Source organism: Phocoena phocoena, chromosome 21 (genome assembly GCF_963924675.1).
Source record: "Phocoena phocoena chromosome 21, mPhoPho1.1, whole genome shotgun sequence".
NCBI classification, from domain to species: Eukaryota; Metazoa; Chordata; class Mammalia; order Artiodactyla; family Phocoenidae; genus Phocoena; species Phocoena phocoena.
Genome location: NC_089239.1, coordinates 1,552,732 through 1,572,702, shown reverse-complemented (window position 1 = coordinate 1,572,702; position 19,971 = coordinate 1,552,732). Strand labels below are relative to the sequence as shown.

The following is a 19,971-nucleotide window of genomic DNA, read 5'->3' as shown; positions in this document are numbered from 1 at the left end:
GGCAGACTGTAAGTTATATGTGGATCTTCACTTGCCCCAGCCCATGCGTTGTTCAAGCGTCAACTGTAATCGTAATCATCCCAAGACACATTTATGGGATGAGAAAGGATGAAGGCCAGTGGCAGAACTGACAGCTGACAAACAGGCTAAAGAAGAGATAGCAGAGTCATGGTCAGACTATAGGGGAGAAACCAGGAGAGAATTGTAAGGAGAAGCCATGGAAGAATTTCAAGAGTATTGTTGACTTCCTTTAGTGCTATAAGACGAAAACTTAAAAGAATCTATTAAATTTTGCAGTGAGGAGGTCATTGCTGACCTTTGCTGGAGCAGTTTCAATGAAGTGTAGAAATGGACTCTAGGTTCCAGTGGGTTAAAGGGTAAACTGGAAATTAATGTATAAAAGTAGTTAATGTGGACTCCTAACTCATTTTATATAAAGGAAAAAGAGAGGTGACAGCTACAGGTGACAGCTAGGAGAAAGCAATATTCAGGAGGGACTATTATCTTACAAATAATAGAGAGACCTTGAGGGTATTTATAGGCTGTGGGGAAGAAGCCTGTAGATAACGAATGATTTAAAATATAGTGGAAGGATAATAACCAACGCAATAAGATCCTAGGAAGGGTTGGTGGAGGTTGATCCTGGAGTACAGGATTAGCCTTGAGCAGGACTCCTCTGTGTAAGGAGGAAAGAGGATAAAGGTGGTCACAAAATATGCATTTACAGGGCATGTAAGCAGAAAGTTTGAAATTTACAAGCTTGACCTTATAAAATACAAGTTCAAGCTATATGCTACTAAAAATTATTATTAGGGATTATATCAGTTAACATCTAAGTGTTTACTGTCTGCTGTGAGCATTATTTAGAGTTTTAAAAAAATAGTATCTCATTGAATTTCATCCTACAGCTCTATGAGGAAAGTATTATCACTACTCCTCAGTCAAAGAAAATGAAGTTTAATGAGTTTAAATAACTTGCCTCTGGTCATAGAAATGTTAAGTACCATAACAGAGCTAGACATTTGAAGAGATGGGTCTAACCCCAGGCACCTGTGCTCTTAACCATCTTTGTCCTTGGATAGGAGTGTTGAAGAGAATGGTGGACGTTTGGCAGAATGGACCAGAGGGGTTATCGTAGAGGAGTAAACGCATTGTCGGTCGGCACTGGGTGCAGCCATAGCTGGAGACCATACATCTGGGTGGCACACATCTGCATAGCTGGGTTGGTTGTCTTTAGCAGCTGATAGCAGTGCAAGTGAGTGATCATATAAGGAGAACTAGGGTGGGATTTTTTTTTAGTTCCAGATCAGATAGATGAGAATGTTAGGGCATAGCTGAGCAAAAATTCCTAAATTCTAAGGATAAAAATAAAACCCTATGAGATTCCTGACAGAAAATACAAGAAAAGCAAAAGAGAATCAGACTGGTGTTGGACTTTAGTAAAACTGGAAGCTAGAAGACAGAATAGCATCTGCAGAGTACTGAGTGGAAAAAGACTGCAGCCCAAAGCTCCATACCCAGTTCTCCACCTGAGAAAGAAAGCAAGAGACACTTGAAAGTAAGGACTGGAGGACATCACGCACCTGAGAAAAGTACTTGCAAGAAGAGAGAATAACAAAGGGATGAGAAAAGAGGCCTCAAGATGGAGAAAAGATAGAAAGTAGGTGAGCAATGAAACATGGACACAATTAAATCTAAAAGAATAAGGAGAGATTCAGGGAATATGTAATGTAAGTGCAAGATAGGATTTCTTGAAACAGAAAATACATAATACAAGATAATTTTAACAAGATTGCAGAATAAAACATACTAAACTTTTATCAAAATTTAGGATTAATGGGAAGGGTAGGGAGGGAAGTGAAACTATTTTAAAAGTCTTGTTGATACAGAGAAATAGAGCATTTGGTGGGAGAAGAGAGCCTTTTAAGTTTCCATCTTATGTAAGTAAGCACTAACGTGGATAAAGAAGAACATTTTAAAATAATAAATACCACACAGAACATGGTAGAAAAATACTGTAAGAACATAGAGGAACTGAATCAATAAACTTGAATATAAATACACACTCATCCCTCAGAGAATAACTTTTTTTTGCGGTACACGGGCCTCTCACTGTTGTGGCCTCTCCCGTCGCAGAGCACAGGCTCCGGACGCGCAGGCTCAGCGGCCATGGCTCACGGGTGTAGCCGCTCCGCGGCATGTGGGATCTTCCCAGACCGGGGCACGAACCCGTGTCCCCTGCATCGGCAGGCAGACTCTCAACCACTGTACCACCAGGGAAGCCCAGAGAATAACTTTTTTTTTATGTCCATGGAACAATAACAAAAACTAAACAAGTTGTTGGAAAACTTTGAGAAATTAACCTTAGCGAATTTTAAGTAAATAAAATAGATTGTATAGACCACATTCTCTGGTCACAAACCAATAAAATTGGAAATATATAATGATAAATAACTAAAAACTTTTGGTGCTTTAAATTTGAGAAACATTCTTTGACATGACTAAGATTGAAGAAGAGAGAAAAAAATAAAACTACAAATCATCTAGAGAACAATGAAAAAATACTCTTCATTCCCAAGCTATGTGTATCCTGTACTCAGAGGAGAAATTATAGTCTTAAATTCTTAATTAAAGAAGAAATAAGAAAAATAAAAAACTAATCGTTTTAAATTCAAACAACAAAAAATTAACCAAAAGAAACTAGTGAGAAAGAATTAAGATAAAAACCCAAATTATGGACCTGGAATATCAAAAAATGGTGCATACAAATTTCTAGGCTGATCTCTGTGCAAACTCAAATATCAGGTGTGTTAGAGATCAGTATGTACGGAAATGGACTTAGTGTCTCTGAAGACAGTTTTGTCCCTGATCACTTATCCCCATTCCCCATAACTCATCCACCCCAGATTCCTATCTGGAGCTAAGTGGGTAAGCTGAGCTCACGGCCAGCCATGCAGGGCTCTATTGCAGTCTAATTCTGAGGCCGGGGGGGAATTTGTTGTCATGCTGCCTCTAGCTGATACTCCTGCTCTAATAACAGTTCCCCTGGAAGGAGATCTGTGAAGTTTTGGAATGCTAAATCACTAAGAAAAATCCCATGTAGAAAAGACAAGACCCCAAAACATAGCTAGATTATAGTTTTTTGCATTAATGGGAATTGTAGAACAGATACATGTAAATATATTGTATTTATTTTAAGATTTTAAAATAATTCTCCTTTATTCCTCATACTTCTCTGGAAAATGGTTGTCGACAGCAGTTCTTAATCTCTGAGGCTTAAGAAAATTGAGCTGTAGCAATCTTAAAGTAGTAATTTTATCATTTAGTATTATAAATTGTGTAATTTTTATATTGCTGTTGGCATTTACTGAGTATCTTAGGTTTTCCCACCCTTGTCTCAGCACTGTCACTGACAGTGATCACTAAGGATCAGCAGCTGCTGTTTATTTCTGACTCACTTTGAATCTATGGCAAGAGTACCTCTGAAGAGCTCGATTTGTGCTGGGGCCACGGGGAAGGGAGGAGGAGGTATGGGAGAGTGTAATTATCATTTTGAAATTTTGTAAAACCAGACTGCGATAACAGAATAAACAATGTCTTCCTTTAGGCTTTTAGTACTTATTAGAAGGCGAGGACTTGTGTGTGTGTGTGTGTGTGTGTGTGTGTGTGTGTGTGTGTTCTTTACAGAAGAAGTGCAAGTTTATTTAGCATCAAGTCTGATAAAATATGGGAAGTGGGGAGAGGAACTTAAACATCTGAAAACTAAAAGACATCTCCTACAACACTTTGTAATGTCTACTATATTGACATTAGTTTCCAGGCCTTTTTTATTCTTATGGACCCAAGAAAACTACTAGATATAATAATAATATCACATTTGTTTTAAATTCTTATTTTTCTACTAGTTGGGATTTTTTTTTAGTTACATTTGGAAGGAAGCCATACAAAAGAACCTTTATAAATTCTATGAATTGTGTCTGGATCATGCCCAAAGATAAAATTGCATCTATCCATGACACCCTCCTTTTTATGTAATTTTACCCATTTTCCAAATTTATGATAATAGAGCTAAGCTTTCTCCTGATTTAAGATTAAACCGATTTTCCTCTTTTCTTTCAGAGAACAGCTGGAGAAATTGTTTTATTTTACTGTTCATTTTTCTTTCAATAATATTTGCCTCAAAAGAAAGTATTGGGAAAATGTAGTATCTTTTGGGCAAACACAGTGGCATGGGTTTTCACCATCAGTACAGTTCTGCTGATGCATCCTGGGGGCTTTTGCATAAGTCCTTTAGCTCCTGAAACCAAATCACCCTATTAGACCTAGCTTCATTTCAAATCACTATAAAACATGTGTGACAGATATTTTGTCTTTGATCTTCCTTAGCTCTTTACTTTAATTATTATATCCCAGCTTTTTCAAAAGTGCCCCTTTGGTAAATGTGTATTTTCTCATTCTGAGCATACTTTTCAAAGAACAGGATTTTTTATGACATTTATGAAGTAGCAAGGAGTTGTTTCTACCCACCATTCATTTCACTTTTTTCATGCACCTTCATGGATTCTCTAAAATTTTTCTTATAGTCTTAGATTTTAAAAAGAGAAGATGAAGTCTGAACATGTCTTTGCTTTCTTTGTATCTGCCCACAGGATGAATATAAGCCAGAGAAGGCCCTGTCGGAAGAGGACCTGAAAAACGCTGTGAGTGTGCACCACGCACTGGCGTCCCGGGCCACGGACTACGAGAAGAAACCCAATGTGCTCAAACTGAAAACTGCTGATTGGAGGGTCTTGCTTTTTCAAGCCCAGTAGGTTTCGCTGGTTGGTTTGGTTTGGTTATTTAGTTTGCAGAGCACCACTTTACACCGAGAAATAGAATCGGGATCTGCAGGGGAAACTTTTTGAGTTGGAGTCAGAGTCATTAACTGGTTGCAGTAGAGAGACAACTGTCTAAGAAAACTAGAATACGAAATAGAAACCCTAGGGCAAGCTTTTTGTTTGCTGCAAAGTAGCCCTGTGACCCTTTGTCAACCACTTACCACCTCTAGACTGTAATACCCTCGTAAATAAAATACAAGGGTGTTAGTATGCAAGTTCTATCACACAGTGAGTAAAATAGACCTGGATTCAGATTACTGTTTCCTAACTCTTTGTCCTATCATGTAAATTTAACCTCTTTGAACCTCAGCTGGTGGCTAGTGTAGATAATGATAATAATAATGTTAATAATGTTTATTTCTCAGGGTTCTTGTGGAAGCAAATGAGATGAAGCATGTAAAGAGCCTCACACAGTGCCTGGCACACAGAGGCTGTTCAAGAGGTGTAGATTTTCATTTTGCTCTCTCTCTTCTCTCTCCTTCTGAGCCCTAATAGTTTGTGATTAAACTAGAAGGAAAATATAAAATCATATTGTGGGCAAGGAAATGGGATGGAGTACCATTTTAATAAGGGGTCTGTGACAGCCTTTAGATTAAAAATGGAGCACTCCACGTGGAGAATTCTGGATTTATGAAGTGAGAAACTTTGGATGTTTAGAACTGAGCCTCTAGAACAGGAATTTTAATAGCACATATAGCATCAGTGTCCGTGGCAGGCAGTGTTAATTATTCATGGCATGCCTTTTACAGCCTGAGCTTGACTTCAGAATCTCTCTCAACACAGCACTACCAACTGGCTGCATTAGGCACTGGCATTAGATTTGACATCAATAGAGTAAACACAGGTATCTGCAGGCTTGCTGATCAAAACAATGGAAGACTAGCAGAGGAAATGAGAACAAGAACCAGGTACTCTGGTGATTTGGGGATGCTGAGCTTGCAAAGGCATGAGATTGCTGACATCAGGTGAGGAGGAAGTTGTAAGGAAACCCAAGTCACACAGGAGTTTTTGGTGTGGGAGATGGCTAGTAGCACAAGGGAGCCACAGCCGGATGTGTAATCACAGCCATTAGTCATAAAGGGCCCCCACGTTATTCTGTTCCCCAGCATTATTGTTTTTAAATGTCTAAAATGCTGGATACGGTAACTAAGGAGAGCTAATTACTCCAAGTGGGATTGATGCAGAAATCAGTCGATTGAAATAACAGGTTGGAGAGGCACACGGGTCAGAGAGGCATGCAGGGCATGATGAGGGTGACACCTGGGTGTGGTGTCAGGTTAGGGTGGTAGCTTTCAGAGTATTCAGTACAGGAAATGATTTTTAGATGGGCTGACTTCTTGTCCATCTTTTTATTGATTATATACATGGTAGGTATCTCACCTAGTTCAGGACTATTTCTTCCATTGATTTATGAGTTCACAAGTGCTGTCAGTGCTGGGCTCTGCAAACATGACATATAAGTTAGAAGTATGATACCGACATCAGGAGATTTCCACACCCTCTCAGGTGGATTTTTTTATGTCCTACTCAGGTATACTGTACATACTTTTAAGTGTACGATGATGTTTAGCAAATTTGCAGAATTGTGCAACACACTCCAGTTTTGGAACACTTTCATCACCCCACCCCAATCCCCTGTGCCATTCTCACCCACAGCCCAGACACCACTAGTTTCCTCTTTGTATTGCCCTTTCTGGATTTTCCATATAAATGCAGTCACAGAATACATGGGCTTTTCTTTAACTCAGTATGAAGTTTTGTGGTCATCCATGCTATAATCTGCCTCAGCACTCCATACCTTTGCTGCTGCATGGTATTCCACTGTACAGATATAGATCGTGGTTTTGTTTTTAATTTTTTTTAATTTTTGGTTACGTTGGGTCTTCGTTGCTGCACATGGGCTTTCTCTAGTTGCGGCGAGCGGGGGCTACTCTTCGTTGCAGTGAGCGGGCTTCTCATCGTGGTGGCTTCTCTTGTTGTGGAGCACAGCTCTAGGGGCGCGGGCTTCAGTAGTTGTGGCACGCAGGCTCAGTAGTTGTGGCTCACGGGCTCTAGAGCGCGGGCTCAGTAGTTGTGCATGGGCTTAGCTGCTCCTTGGCATGTGGGATCTTACTGGACCAGGGCTCGAACCCATGTCCCCTGCATTGGCAGGCAGATTCTTAATTAGTGCACCACCAGGGAAGCCCTAGACCATGTTTTGTTTATTCATTCACTAGTTGATGGACATTTAGAGTGTTTATCCTTTTTGATGCTTATAAATAGTGCTGCTATGAACATTCACATACAAATCTTTTAGTGCCTGTATGTTTTTATTTCCTTTGAGTGTATACCTAGAAGTAGAATTGCTGGGTTGTATAATAAATTTATAGTTTATAGTTTTTAAGAAACTGTCCAAACTACTTTCCAAAGGGGGTGTATATACCCTTTTACATTCCCTGTATCAGTTTATCACTCAGTTGCATTTTAAAATCAAATTATGTGATTGGAAGAGATGAGTTAATTTTTAAATTAATTTTTGACCTAGCCTAGTATCAAATAGAAAGTAGGGGGTTTAGTAAATATTTATTGTGAAGTGAATTTGCTTTATTTCCTTCTGTACCCTTGGGGGAAAATCATAGCCTTACACTATGATGATCCTAGGTTCCAGGGCCTTTTATTACCATGGTGATTGTTTTTGAAAATGTTAGTCTCCAATGAAGTTTTGTCAGGGATTATTTGTACCAAGAAGAATAAATGATTTTATATGCCATTTTAGATCAGTAATGAGAAATGGGCAAGATGTGATGCACTTAGATACAGAAATACCCTAACGTAAATATATCTGTTTCTCATAGGAGTCCAGAGGAAATGCAAGGGTGGATAAACAAAATTAATTGTGTTGCAGCTGTATTTTCTGCACCACCATTTCCAGCAGCCATCGGATCTCAGAAGAAGTTTAGTCGTCCACTTCTGCCTGCCACCACTACAAAATTGTCTCAGGTTAGTCATTTTGATCGTGCTTTGACCTTGGAAAAAAGCACTTTGTAAAATAATCTTCTTAATATTTGTATTTGAATAATACTCCATATTTTGGGGGCAGTGATGAGACCTTGCCCTGGAGGACAGTGTTGTACAAGTGGGGCAAAATGCAGTGTGCTGGCTTTTACACTTCATGTGGGAAGCTGACACAATTGAGTCAAGGTTGGTAGGACACATACTTTGAATTAGTTTCTAAAATTCATATTAGTTTACTACTTAGTCATTCCAGCCTCATTTTTTAATTTTGATTTTTGTTTTTACTAACAGTGCATATTTTTTAAATAACTGGCTAATGTTAGACATCATGGCTTGGAAACAAGCTTTTTATTCATTCATTCATTCAACTTTTTATTTTATTGAGCTTTTCCCATATCCCAGACTGTATCTGATGCTGAGTATACAAAAATATTCCCAGGGATCCACTATTCACAGTGCAGTGGGGCAGAGCCTTCCCTACCTCTCAGGGAGGATCTAAGTGAACCCTGGTGATTTTCCCAGCTAATCCAGACAAAGCATGCTAGAACTCTCTTCAGATGTATTAACATGAGCTGCTCTCCTTTTGTAGGAGTGATCTCTCTAAAGACCACATTTTATTGTGTTCCTTTCTTACTTAAAACTCTGTTCTAAGATATTGCATACAAGCCACGTTTGCCAATTTTAAACCTGTCTGCAGTGCCTCTATTGCCACTGATTAGTTAAGGATTTTGGAAGCTACTTTGATGTCTTTGTGAATTTCTTATTGGTGCAATAATAGAAATAGTTTCACCTGGCTTTAATCAACCAAGTCTTGATATTAACTAGCTCCTCTACACATCTGACATCATGAATGGAACATTTATTAATAAATATGTATCATGTGCCTGTTGTACCTCAGAGACTATTTTTGGCACTGGAAATAGGAAGGCAAGTGAAACCCAGGCGGTCTCTGGGATCGAATTGGCAAATATAAACAAGCAAGTAATTGTAACGCAGTTTGATTAGAGGTACATGAAGGATAAGTCCAGAGTACTGTTGGGGTGCAAGTTAGGGCCTGGCCTTGGAGGAAGGAGGAAGTGTGCTAGCTAATATGAAGCTCACAGGATGAGCAGCAGGTAGGTGTGCTGTGGGAAAGAGAATGATCCAGCAGAGGGTCCGAAAGGCCTAGAGGAGAAAGCACTGGGATGTAGGAGGTAACATAAGTTATCAGATGTGACTTGAGTACAGAGTGTTGTGAAAAGGCAAGAAACGTTCCTCTGTGGAGGTAAGCAAATGCCAAATGATGAAAAGTCTTGTTTGTCAGGTGTAGGATTTTGGATGCTTCACTGGTTCCCAGCATCCTTAGGATAATAGTATAAGCAGGAAATTAATGTGATCAAATCTGTGCTTTAAACATTATTCTTGTTACAATAGGAAGAAAGTACTAGAGGAGGAAACTACTAAAGCAGGAAGGCGCTTTCAATTATGCAGGGGTAAACTAAGTTAAAGAGGAGGTGGGCAGAAGTGGAAGGGTTTGGGGCATGTTGATGGTCCTTAGTGCTCCCTGAAGTGAGGAATAAGGGCTGTCACCTGGGCTTGGACACTGAGGACTGTGGTGTCTGATCTGGCTTTTGGTACCCCATGGTCTCCTGCTTTCCCTCCTGGTGCATCTTCCCAGGGTCCTTTCCTGTGTCCTTTTCCTCTTTCTACCTCCAAATATTGCAATGAGTGCTCAGAAGCAGACCAAAACAGACACTTGAGAAACAATAGTTTTTAAGTTAGTCAAGAAAAAACCCAGGGAGAATGTTATGCCAAGAGAAGGGGGGAAAGATCAGGTACAAATAGGACCAAAAGATCTCCTGTGAAGTGGCAGGAGGTGACTGGGTCCTACAGTGAGAGCAGTTTCGGGAGTGATGGTGGAGCGGCCGCGTTGGTCATCCTTAAGGGGGATGGAAGGCAGTGAGCATGTGGAGGGGGGGACGTGTGCGAGTCCTGCCTGAGTTCATAAAGACAAGCTGGCGCTGAGAACAGAGGAGGCATGGTTTCAGTAGAGATTCTTTTGTTTCTGTAAATTCATAATTATTATGAACATGATTTGGATGCTCCCACGTAAGCATTGCTATTCCTGTCTAGTTCATAGACTGACTACTGAAAAAGCTGTTAAGAATAGAAAGGACTGAGTCAGCTCACTTTACAAGGCAGAATGGCATTTAACTTTCAAGGAAAATAAATATTCTAAGAGAAAAGGAAGGTTTTACCTCTTATTGATGACCAGAAAGTATGTTGGCAGACCTCTCCATCTACCCAACTAAAATACAAACTCTTAAAGCAAATGCATTTCCCCACTATAATTTTGGGTACTTGACATAAATAGTAAGCCACATTACATAAGGTAAGAGGAGAGAAAAGCAATTGAATAACTAGAGGCAAAAAAATACTTTCAAAATTTGAGTTTTATTCTATTAATTTCACTAGGAATTTTCCAATCGTTATCTTTCAATAAATTGGTCTTTCTCACAACTACTCCTATAAAAGATCCAGGGGGAAAGGTGATCTGAAGTTAAAGAGGAACATTAATAAGTATAGAGCAACATGAGAGCTTTTCCTTGTTCTTTCCTCACTGTAGAACCTACATTTCTGTTTATTTTCTACTTTGAAAAATGTGTTACTATCCTACTTATGTATGGGCTGTACATTAGTTAAGTCACTTATACGTGAAAATGAATGTGTTTATCTATTTGTATATTTTTACCACAAGACCATACCACCTTTATTAAGGCAGAATCTCTTATTTTAAACAAATGTCCTACATTGGAATTAAAAATAGAATGCATAACTTTTTTGATATTTTTCCTCATTTTGAACATGGAGGTGCAAAAAATGCATATGTAATGTGATCAAAATGATGGGTTCAAGATTTTAAATACGCAAGTAGTAACCTGAAAGAAGCATCCTCTTGTGTCACGTAAGATGACCAAACCCTTTTGGGAATTTAATTTCTTTGTAAAAGAATACGATGACTTCCTCCCAGACAAGTAAGTCACTGAGCCTTTGTGGGCCTCAGTTTTCCATCTGGAAGATGAGGAAGTTTTCTAGAATGTTTTTAAGATTCTTTCTATCACTAGCTCTGTATTTTTTGCCCAGGTCGTCGTGTTTGTTTACTAAAAATGAAAAATGTGCTTTACCTTTGAGAGTAATAGGACAGTTAGAAACGAATATGTAGAACCAAGCACATGATAAAGAACAGGTTAGAAAGAGGGAGAGAGCGTTGGTTTGCACACAGCCTGGTGCAGGTGTTTGGGGTACCGTCCGTTTCAGATGGAGACTCTTGGGGCATGTCTTGGCTGGAGTCACAGTGCACCTTCAGTGAACCTGGAAGGTGTGTCTGGATGTGCCCACAGGGCCTCCAGTGCCTTGAAGGTGAGGCCTCCTCCTTTAGCCCGGGCATTCTCAGTCTCGGCCCTGCTGACCTTTTGGCCTGGGTAGTTCTTTGTTGTGGATTGTAGGATGTTGGGCAGTATCCCCAGCCTCTACGCACTTGATGCCAGTATCATCCCCCTAGTTGTGACAACCAGAAATGTCTCCAGACGTTGCCAAATGTCCTGTGGGGCCAGTCCCTGCTGTCGGGAGCCACTGCTCTAGCCTGGCCGTCTTTCTTTTCTCCGCATGCCCACAGCCTGGCTGCAACTCCCCTAAATGCCAGAACACTTGGATAATTTCAGTTTACAAAATAATGTATAACAGTGTGAGTGCCCTGCTGGAAAAAAGTCAAACAGTGTTAGGAAAAAACTAAACATTCAATTAGAAGATTGTTTGGTGCTTTTAAAGACACACTGTTCACCACCCTGTCATTTGCAGGCTTTTCTTTAATTTTTTCTTGTCTTCTCTCCAAACCATATTAGCCGTCGTTATTGGAATTGATTATTGTCAGAGCAGCGTGGTTCTTTCTGAGCAACTCTGCTGTGTGGGAAGAGTTGCCGCCTTCTAGTTGTTTTTCATGACCATGTTGCCAGGGCACATTTTTCTTCCTGTGTCGCAGGTAGAGAGACTAGTATGAAAATGTAAGTTTTGTTTCTCCTTCTGGTGTAGCACTCCAAACTTAGGATTTCATGGTTGGCTGTCTTCAAGATCTACTGGACCTCCTTTTCTACTCATCAAAGTAGTCATTTTCAGACATTAATGTGCATAAGAATTATCTGGGGACTTATTTAAAGCGCACATTTCTCATCCCCCGGCCCCCCGCCTCGATTGATCCGGTCTGGGCCAGGGTCCCGGGGAATATGTGTGTTTCTGAGACACACCGGTGTCCTGCTATACGCAGTGCAGACCAGAGACCCTGCCCTGTGACAAAACCTGCCTCCGTTTCACTACTTCTCTGGAGATCTGTACCTCATGACAGTGTCATTTCCTCAGGTACCTTGTCCTGTTTTCTGCTTTGAATTCCAACCACTGTTCTGTAGAAGTTTGACTCAATGGAAGATCACTAAATGCTAACTACTGAGGGCCAGCCTTGTGATTAACCCAGTCGCAAACAGGAGATTCTGTGTTTGCTTCTCACCCTCGTGCTATCCTGTGCTTTGACCACATGGCAATAGTGCTAAGGACAAGGTGAGTGGGGCAATGTTGGTTCACAAACTGGCCCCATATGAGGAGGGCAAGGAGAGACCGAAGAAAGAGGCAGCCACTCCGGACTGGTAGGTGGCAGGCTTAATAAGCAAGGGAACTTGCGAGGCTTGTCTTGGGCATCTGAGACACAGCGGATCTCTGCACCCACCTCCAGGATCTTAAAGTTTATAAGCATCCTTAAGTGGGTTCCAGTCAGGTAGGCGGTCCAGATGGTCCCAACACCACCTTACTGTCTCAAGGCCGCGTCCTTGGGCAGCTCCTAGCACAGGGAAGGCAAGCGGAATGCACATTCCAAGGTCGGGGGCTGGGTGAGGAGCCTCCTGGTGCCCAGGTCCGGCTCCAGGGTCAACCGGCTGACTCGCCCTCTCAACGCCCCTCTCCACAGGCAGACGTTAGGAGCAGAGCTTTCAGAGGATGAAGGCATTCTCAGAGTGTGTCCTGGCCAGAACCACACCCTTCCCACCCCACTCAATGTCATACTTTCAGTCCTGTCACTTCTACTTCCTAGACATCTTTCATATCCTACCCACATCTCTTAATTCAGACTCTTATTATCTTGTACTCAGATCACTGGTGTCCTGATTTTTTGGTCATTTACCTTATCAACACTAAATATTTGAGCAGATATCCTTCAATATGTGTATTTTTTAAATAAAATATATTACATGTCTTACTACCAGTATAACATGAAAAAGTGCTGAACATCATTAGTCATTAGGGGAATACAAACCAGAACCATGAGATACCATTAGGATGGCTATAAGTTTTTTAAAATTTTTATGAAAAGTAATATATTGGTGAGGTTATGGAGAAATTAGAACTCTCATATATTGCTGACAGGAATATAAAATGAAGCAGCTTCTTTGGAAAACACTTCAGTGGTTTATCAAATGATTAAACATAGAGTTAGCATGTGACCCAGTAATTTCACCCCACTTTGATAACAAGAGAATGAAAATATACATTCCCATAAAAATTTTTACATGAATGTTCACAGCAGCATTATTCAAACGGCCAAAGGTAGAAATGGCCATCAGCTGATAAATGGATGAATAAAACGTGATATATCCATACAACGGGACTTTATTCAGCCATAAAACACTGAAGCACTGATACATCCTACAGTGTAGATGAACCTGGGAAACCTTGCTAAGTAAAAGAAGCCAGTCACAAAAGGAACGTGTTGTGTGATTCTATTCCAAAAGGGTCTCTTTTAGGGGATCTAAAATGTCATAAAATTAAATGTGGTGATGGTTGCACAGCCCTGTGAATATATTAAAAAACTCTGAATTGTACATTTCAAATGGGTGATTTGTGTGGTCAAGTGTGAATTATATCTCAGTGCTGATTTTAAAAATTCTTCCCAGTGAATCACCTTGCCTGGGGCGCATGCCCTGCCTTGGAAAACTCTGGCAGACCCTTCCTCAAACCACGGGAGATCTCCCTTCCTCTCATCTTGCTTCTCTTCAGTCCATCCTGCACAGTTCTGGCTAAAACATGATTGCTTTGATGTCACTTAACTTTAACTGGCTCACTATTGCCAACAAGATGCAGTCTAGACTCCTTGGCATGAACTTGGACCACACTTTGAGAATAGACAGCTTTCGTATTCATTTACTAGAGGGTTGAATTAAATAGTTAACATATACTAGATATTCAATAAAACAATGAGGTTATTATGCTGAAGCTCACTAAACATTGCTTAAGGTCTTTAAAACTGTCTTAAACGTGAAATGATAAAACAAAATCTTTCTGATGGTGCTTTCAGCAATAGCCCCCCTCGGGCTGACTTGAAGGCAGGTGTTCTTTAGTCTAAATACCTGCGGCTTGGGTTTGATGAAGCTGCAGTATTTAGCAATTTGACTTGTTCATTGCCTAGCAGATTCCTAGAAATGCCATTACCTTCTAAATCATGTCTACTTTAAAACAGCACAAGGAAACAGTCTGAGGTCTCCCTCTTTACCTTCCCTTTTTTTAAATAAGTAAGTCAATTTATTCCATTTTTAAAAAGTAAGTCAGTTCCTGTTTCCTGAGAGACCCATATATCAGGTACTGTGTGAGGTGTGTGGGCATTACAAAAATAGCTCAGACTTGGTTTTGGCTCTCAGCTAATGGAAGCTGAAGGGGTCAGTTGATGTTAGGCAGGTCATGTCTACAAGGCAGAACGGTGCCTCTCGTTCTCTCCCCCACCCAACACCATGCTAGACACTGGATGAGTTGAGAGAAGGGAAAATGAACTTGCTCTGCCTCCAGAGAGCTTATAAACAGTAGAGGAGACAAAATTCCCGCAGGGGTCAGGGTATGTTCTGTACTGAGCATGTGGTGTAGACCTGTAAGTGCTGTCCACGCAGCAGAGGAATCGGCTGTGAATCCGGGGAACTCTGGCTTTGAGTGGGGTTTGCAGAAAGGACCTCGTTGTTAAAACCGGGTGTCTAAGAGCCACGGGAGAGAAGGCAGTTGAGGACCAACGCGTTTACCACGAGCCTTGACGGCTCAGGTCAGCACTGATCCAGCAGGGAGCAGACTCTTTTGAAGCTTGTGTTTTCAGCAGCCCTTTGGATTTTATACAGTTGTCCGGAGGCTCAGAGTTGGGAGAATGGGGCTGCTGCCCCTCTGGGCCCTCAAGCCTCTGGGGCCTCAAGCAAGGACTTGACCTTTCTGGATCTCCATGGCCTCCAAGAGGAAGAGGTTAGAGGGGCGAAGGCCAGGTTCTCTTTCACTTTAGAATTCCTGGGGTTCTGTATTCCACAGTGGGAAAAAGCACCCAGCACAGCACCTGTCAACCTAGTACGTGTCCAGTTAGAGTGCGGGCGCACAGCTGTGTTCTACCCACCCACCCCCAACCCTCTGCCCCCTCCCTCTGGTCTTCTTCCTTCCTCCCCTCCTTAAGTCTTATGCTTGGTATAAAAGGATGGAGAGCTGACTTCTGTGCCTGGCTGGTGGCTGAACCATTGGGCTGTGCTTCGGAAGGGAAGGCTCTTGCACTGTCTCAGCCCTGGACTCACTGTGAGATCTTGAACACTGTCCCCATTGCCAAAGCAGCTAAGAAATACTTTCTTCATGAAATTAGAGTTTGGTATTTTTTTTGAAAATCTTTACTGGAATATAATTACTTTACAATGGTGTGTTAGTTTCTGCTTTATAACAAAGTGAATCAGCTATACGTATACATATATCCCCATATCTCCTCCCTCTTACATCTCCCTCCCACCCTCCCCATCCCACCCTTCTAGGTGATCACAGAGCACTCAGCTGATCTTTCTGTGCTATGTGGCTGCTTCCCACGAGCTATCTGTTTTACATTTGGTAGTGTATATATGTCCATGCCACTTTCTCACTTCATCCCAGCTTACCCTTGCCCCTCCCCATGTCCTCAAGTCCATTCTCTACCTCTCTGTCTTTATTCTTGTCCTGAAAGGTTCTTCAGAACCTTACTTTTTTTTTTTTTTTGTAAGATTTCATATATATGTGTTAGCATACGGTATTTGTTTTTCTCTTTCTGACTTACTTCACTCTATGACAGACTCTAGGTCCATCCACCTCACTACAAATAACTAAATTTTGTTTCTTTTTATGGCTGAGTAATATTCCATGGTATATATGTGCCACATCTTCTTTATCCATTCGTCTGTTGATGGACACTTAGCTAGCTTCCATGTCCTGGCTATTCTAAATAGAGCTGCAATGAACGTTGTGGTACATGACTCTTTTTCAATTATGGTTTTCCCAGGGTATATGCCCAGTAGTGGGATTGCTGGGTCGTATGGTAGTTGTATTTTTAGTTTTTTAAGGGACCTCCATACTGTTCTCCATAGTGACTGTATCCATTTACATTCCCACCAACAGTGCAAGAGGGTTCCCTTTTCTCCACACCTTCTCCAGCACTTACTGTTTGTAGCTTTTTTGATGATGGCCATTCTGACTGGTGTGAGGTGATACCTCATTGTAGTTTTGATTTGCATTTCTCTAATGATTAGTGATGTTGAGCATCCTCTCATGTGTTTGTTGGCAATCTGTATATCTTCTTTGGAGAAATGTCTATTTAGGTCTTCTGCCCATTTTTGGATTGGGTTGATTGTTTTTTTGATACTGAGCTGCATGAGCTGCTTGTAAATTTTGGAGACTAATCCTTTGTCAGTTGCTTCATTTGCAAATATTTTCTCCCATTCTGATGGTTGTCTTTTCATCTTGTTTATGGTTTCCTTGGCTGTGCAAATGCTTTTAAGTTTAATTAGGTCCCATTTGTTTATTTTTGTTATTATTTCCATTTCTCTAGGAGGTGGGTCAAAAAGGATCTTGCTGTGATTTATGTCACAGAGTGTTCTGGCTATGTTTTCCTCTAAGACTTTTATAAGTGGCTGGCCTTACATTTAGGTCTTTAATCCATTTGGAGTTTATTTTTGTGTATGGTGTTAGGGAGTGTTCTAATTTCATTCTTTTACATGTAGCTGTCCAGTTTTCCCAGCATCACTTATTGAAGAGACTGTATTTTCTCCATTGTATATTCTTGCCTCCTTTGTCAAAAGTAAGGTGACCGTATGTGTGTGGGTTTCTCTCTGGGCTTTCTATCCTGTTCCATACATCTGTATTACTGTTTTTGTGCCAGTACCATACTGTCTTGATTACTGTAGCTTTGGAGTATAGTCTGAAGTCAGGGAGCCTGATTCCTCCAGCTCTGTTTTTCTTTCTCAAAATTGCACTAGCTATTCAGGGTCTTTTGTGTTTCCATACAAATTGTGAAAGTTTTTGTTCTAGTTCTGTGAAATATGCCAGTGGTAGTTTGACAGGCATTGCATGGAAACTGTAGATTGCTTTGGGTAGTATAGTCATTTACACAATGTTTATTCTTCCATTCCACGAACTTGGGATGTCTCTCCATCTGTTTGTATCATCTTTAATTTCTTTCATCAGTGTCTTATAATTTTCTGTATACAGGTCTTTTGTCTCCTTAGGTAGGTTTATTCCTAGGTATTTTATTCTTTTGTTGCAGTGGTAAATGGGAGTGTTTCCTTAATTTCTCTTTCAGATTTTTCATCATTAGTGTATAGAAATGCAAGAGATTTCTGTGTATTAATTTTGTATCCTGCTACTTTACCTAATTCATTGATTAGCTCTACTAGTTTTCTGGTGGCATCTTTAGGATTCTCTATGTATAATATGATGTCATCTGCAAACAGTGATAGGTCTTCTTTTCCGATTTGGATTCCTTTCATTTCTTTTTCTTCTCTGATTGCTGTGGCTAAAACTTCCAAAACTGTTGAATAAGAGTGGTGAGAGTGGGCAACCTTGTCTTGTTCCTGATCGTAATGCAAATGGTTTCAGTTCTTCACCACTGAGAACGATGTTGGCTGTGGGTTTGTCATATATGGCCTTTATTATAATGAGGTAAGTTCCCTCTGTGCCTATTTTTTGGAGGGTTTTTATCATAATTGGGTGTTGAATTTTGTTGAAAGCTTTTTCTGCATCTATTGAGATGATCATATGGTTTTTATCCTTCAGTTTGTTACTGTGGTATATCACATTGACTGATTTGCGTATATTGAAGGACCTTTGCATTCCCGGGATAAACCCCACTTGATCATGGTGTATGATCCTTTTAATGTGCTGTTGTATTCTGTTTGCTAGTATTTTGTTAAGGATTTTTGCATCTATGTTCATCAGTGATATTGGCCTGTAGTTATCTTTCTTTGTGACATCTTAGTCTGATTTTGGTATCAGGGTGATGGTGGCCTCGTAGAATGAGTTTGGGAATGTTCCTCTCTCTGCTATATTTTGGAAGAGTTTGAGAAGGTTAGGTGTTAGCTCTTCTCTAAATGTTTGATAGAATTCACCTGTGAAGCCTTCTCATCCTGGGCTTTTGTTTGTTGCAATATTTTTAATCACAGTCTCAATTTCAGTACTTGTGATTGATCTGTTTATATTTTCTGTTTCTTCCTTGTTCAGTCCTGGAAGGTTGTGCTTTTCTAAGAATTTGTCCATTTCTCCCAGGTTGTCCATTTTATTGGCATATAGTTGCTTGTAGTAGTCTCTCATGATCCTTTGTATTTCTGCAGTGTCAGTTGTTACTACTCCTTTTTCATTTCTAATTCTATTGATTTGAGTCTTCTCCCTTTTTTTCTTGATGAGTCTGGCTAATGGTTTATCAATTTTGTTTATCTTCTCAAAGAACCAGCTTTTAGTTTTATTCATCTTTGCTATCGTTTCCTTCATTTCTTTTTCATTTATTTCTGATAAGATTTTTATGATTTTATTCCTTCTGCTAACTCTGGGGTTTTTTTGTTCTTCTTCCTGTAATTGCTTTAGGTATAAGGTTAGGTTGTTTATTTGAGATGCTTCTTGTTTCTTGAGGTAGGATTGTATTGCTATACACTTTCCTCTTAGAACTGCCTTTGCTGCATCCCATAGGTTTTGGGTCATCATGTTTTCATTGTCATTTGTTTCTAGGTATTTTTTGATTTCCTCTTTGATTTCTTCAGTGGTCTCTTGGTTATTTAGTAATGTACTCTTTAGCCTCCATGTGTTTTTATTTTTTACAGATTTTTTTTTCTGTAATTGATATCTGGTCTCATAGCATTGTGGTTGGAAGGATACTTGGTACGATTTCAATTTTCTTAAATTTACCAAGGCTTGATTTGTGACCTAAGATATGATCTATCCTTGAAAATGTGCCATGAGCACCTTAGAAGAAAGTGTATTCTGTTGTTTTTGGATGCAATGTCCTATAAATATCAATTAAGTCCATCTTGTTTAATGTATCATTTAAAGTTTGTGTTTATTTATTTTCATTTTGGACGATCTGTCCATTGATGAAAGCGGGGTATTAAAGTCCCCTACTATTGTTGTGTTACTGTCAATTTCCCCTTTTATGGCTGTTAGCATTTGCCTTATGTACTGAGGTGCTCCTATGTTGGGTGCATAAATATTTACAATTTTTATATCTTCTTGGATTGACCCCTTGATCATTATGTAGTCTCCTTCTTTGTCTCTTGTAATAGTCTTTATTTTAAAGTATATTTTGTCTGATATGAGAATTGCTACTCCAGCTTTCTTTTGATTTCCATTTGCATGGAACATCTTTTTCCATCCCCTCACTTTCAGTCTGTATGTGTCCCTAGGTCTGAAGTGGGTCTCTTGTAGGCAGCATATATGCTGCTCTTTTTTTGTATCCATTCAGCCAGTCTGTTTCTTTTGGTTGGAGCATTTAATCCATTTACATTTAAGGTAGTTTTCGATATGTATGTTCCTATTACCATCTTCTTAATTGTTTTGGGTTTGTTATTGTAGATCTTGGAAAAGTTCCTTTGGCATTTGTTGTAAAGCTGGTTTGGAGGTGCTGAATTCTCTTAGCTTTTGCTTGTCTGTAAAGGTTTTGATTTCTCTGTCAAATCTGAAGGAGATACTTGCTGGATAGAGTAATCTTGGTAGTAGGTTTTTCCCTTTCATCACTTTAAATATGTCCTGCCACCCCCTTCTGGCTTGCAGAGTTTCTACTGAA

The 19,971-nt window shown here is 40.1% G+C and overlaps 1 protein-coding gene across 3 annotated transcripts in view; it reads left to right on the top strand.

Moving 5' to 3' along the window:
• The window catches only part of PSD3 (pleckstrin and Sec7 domain containing 3), a 566,767-nt gene that overhangs the window by 522,922 nt on the left and 23,874 nt on the right, over positions 1–19,971 (top strand). For all 3 annotated transcript variants that reach the window (XM_065900035.1, XM_065900036.1, XM_065900037.1), the window contains 2 exons: positions 4,650–4,807; positions 7,712–7,856. In XM_065900035.1, coding sequence (XP_065756107.1) covers positions 4,650–4,807; positions 7,712–7,856 — 303 coding nt within the window. The remainder of the gene's footprint in view (positions 1–4,649; positions 4,808–7,711; positions 7,857–19,971) is intronic.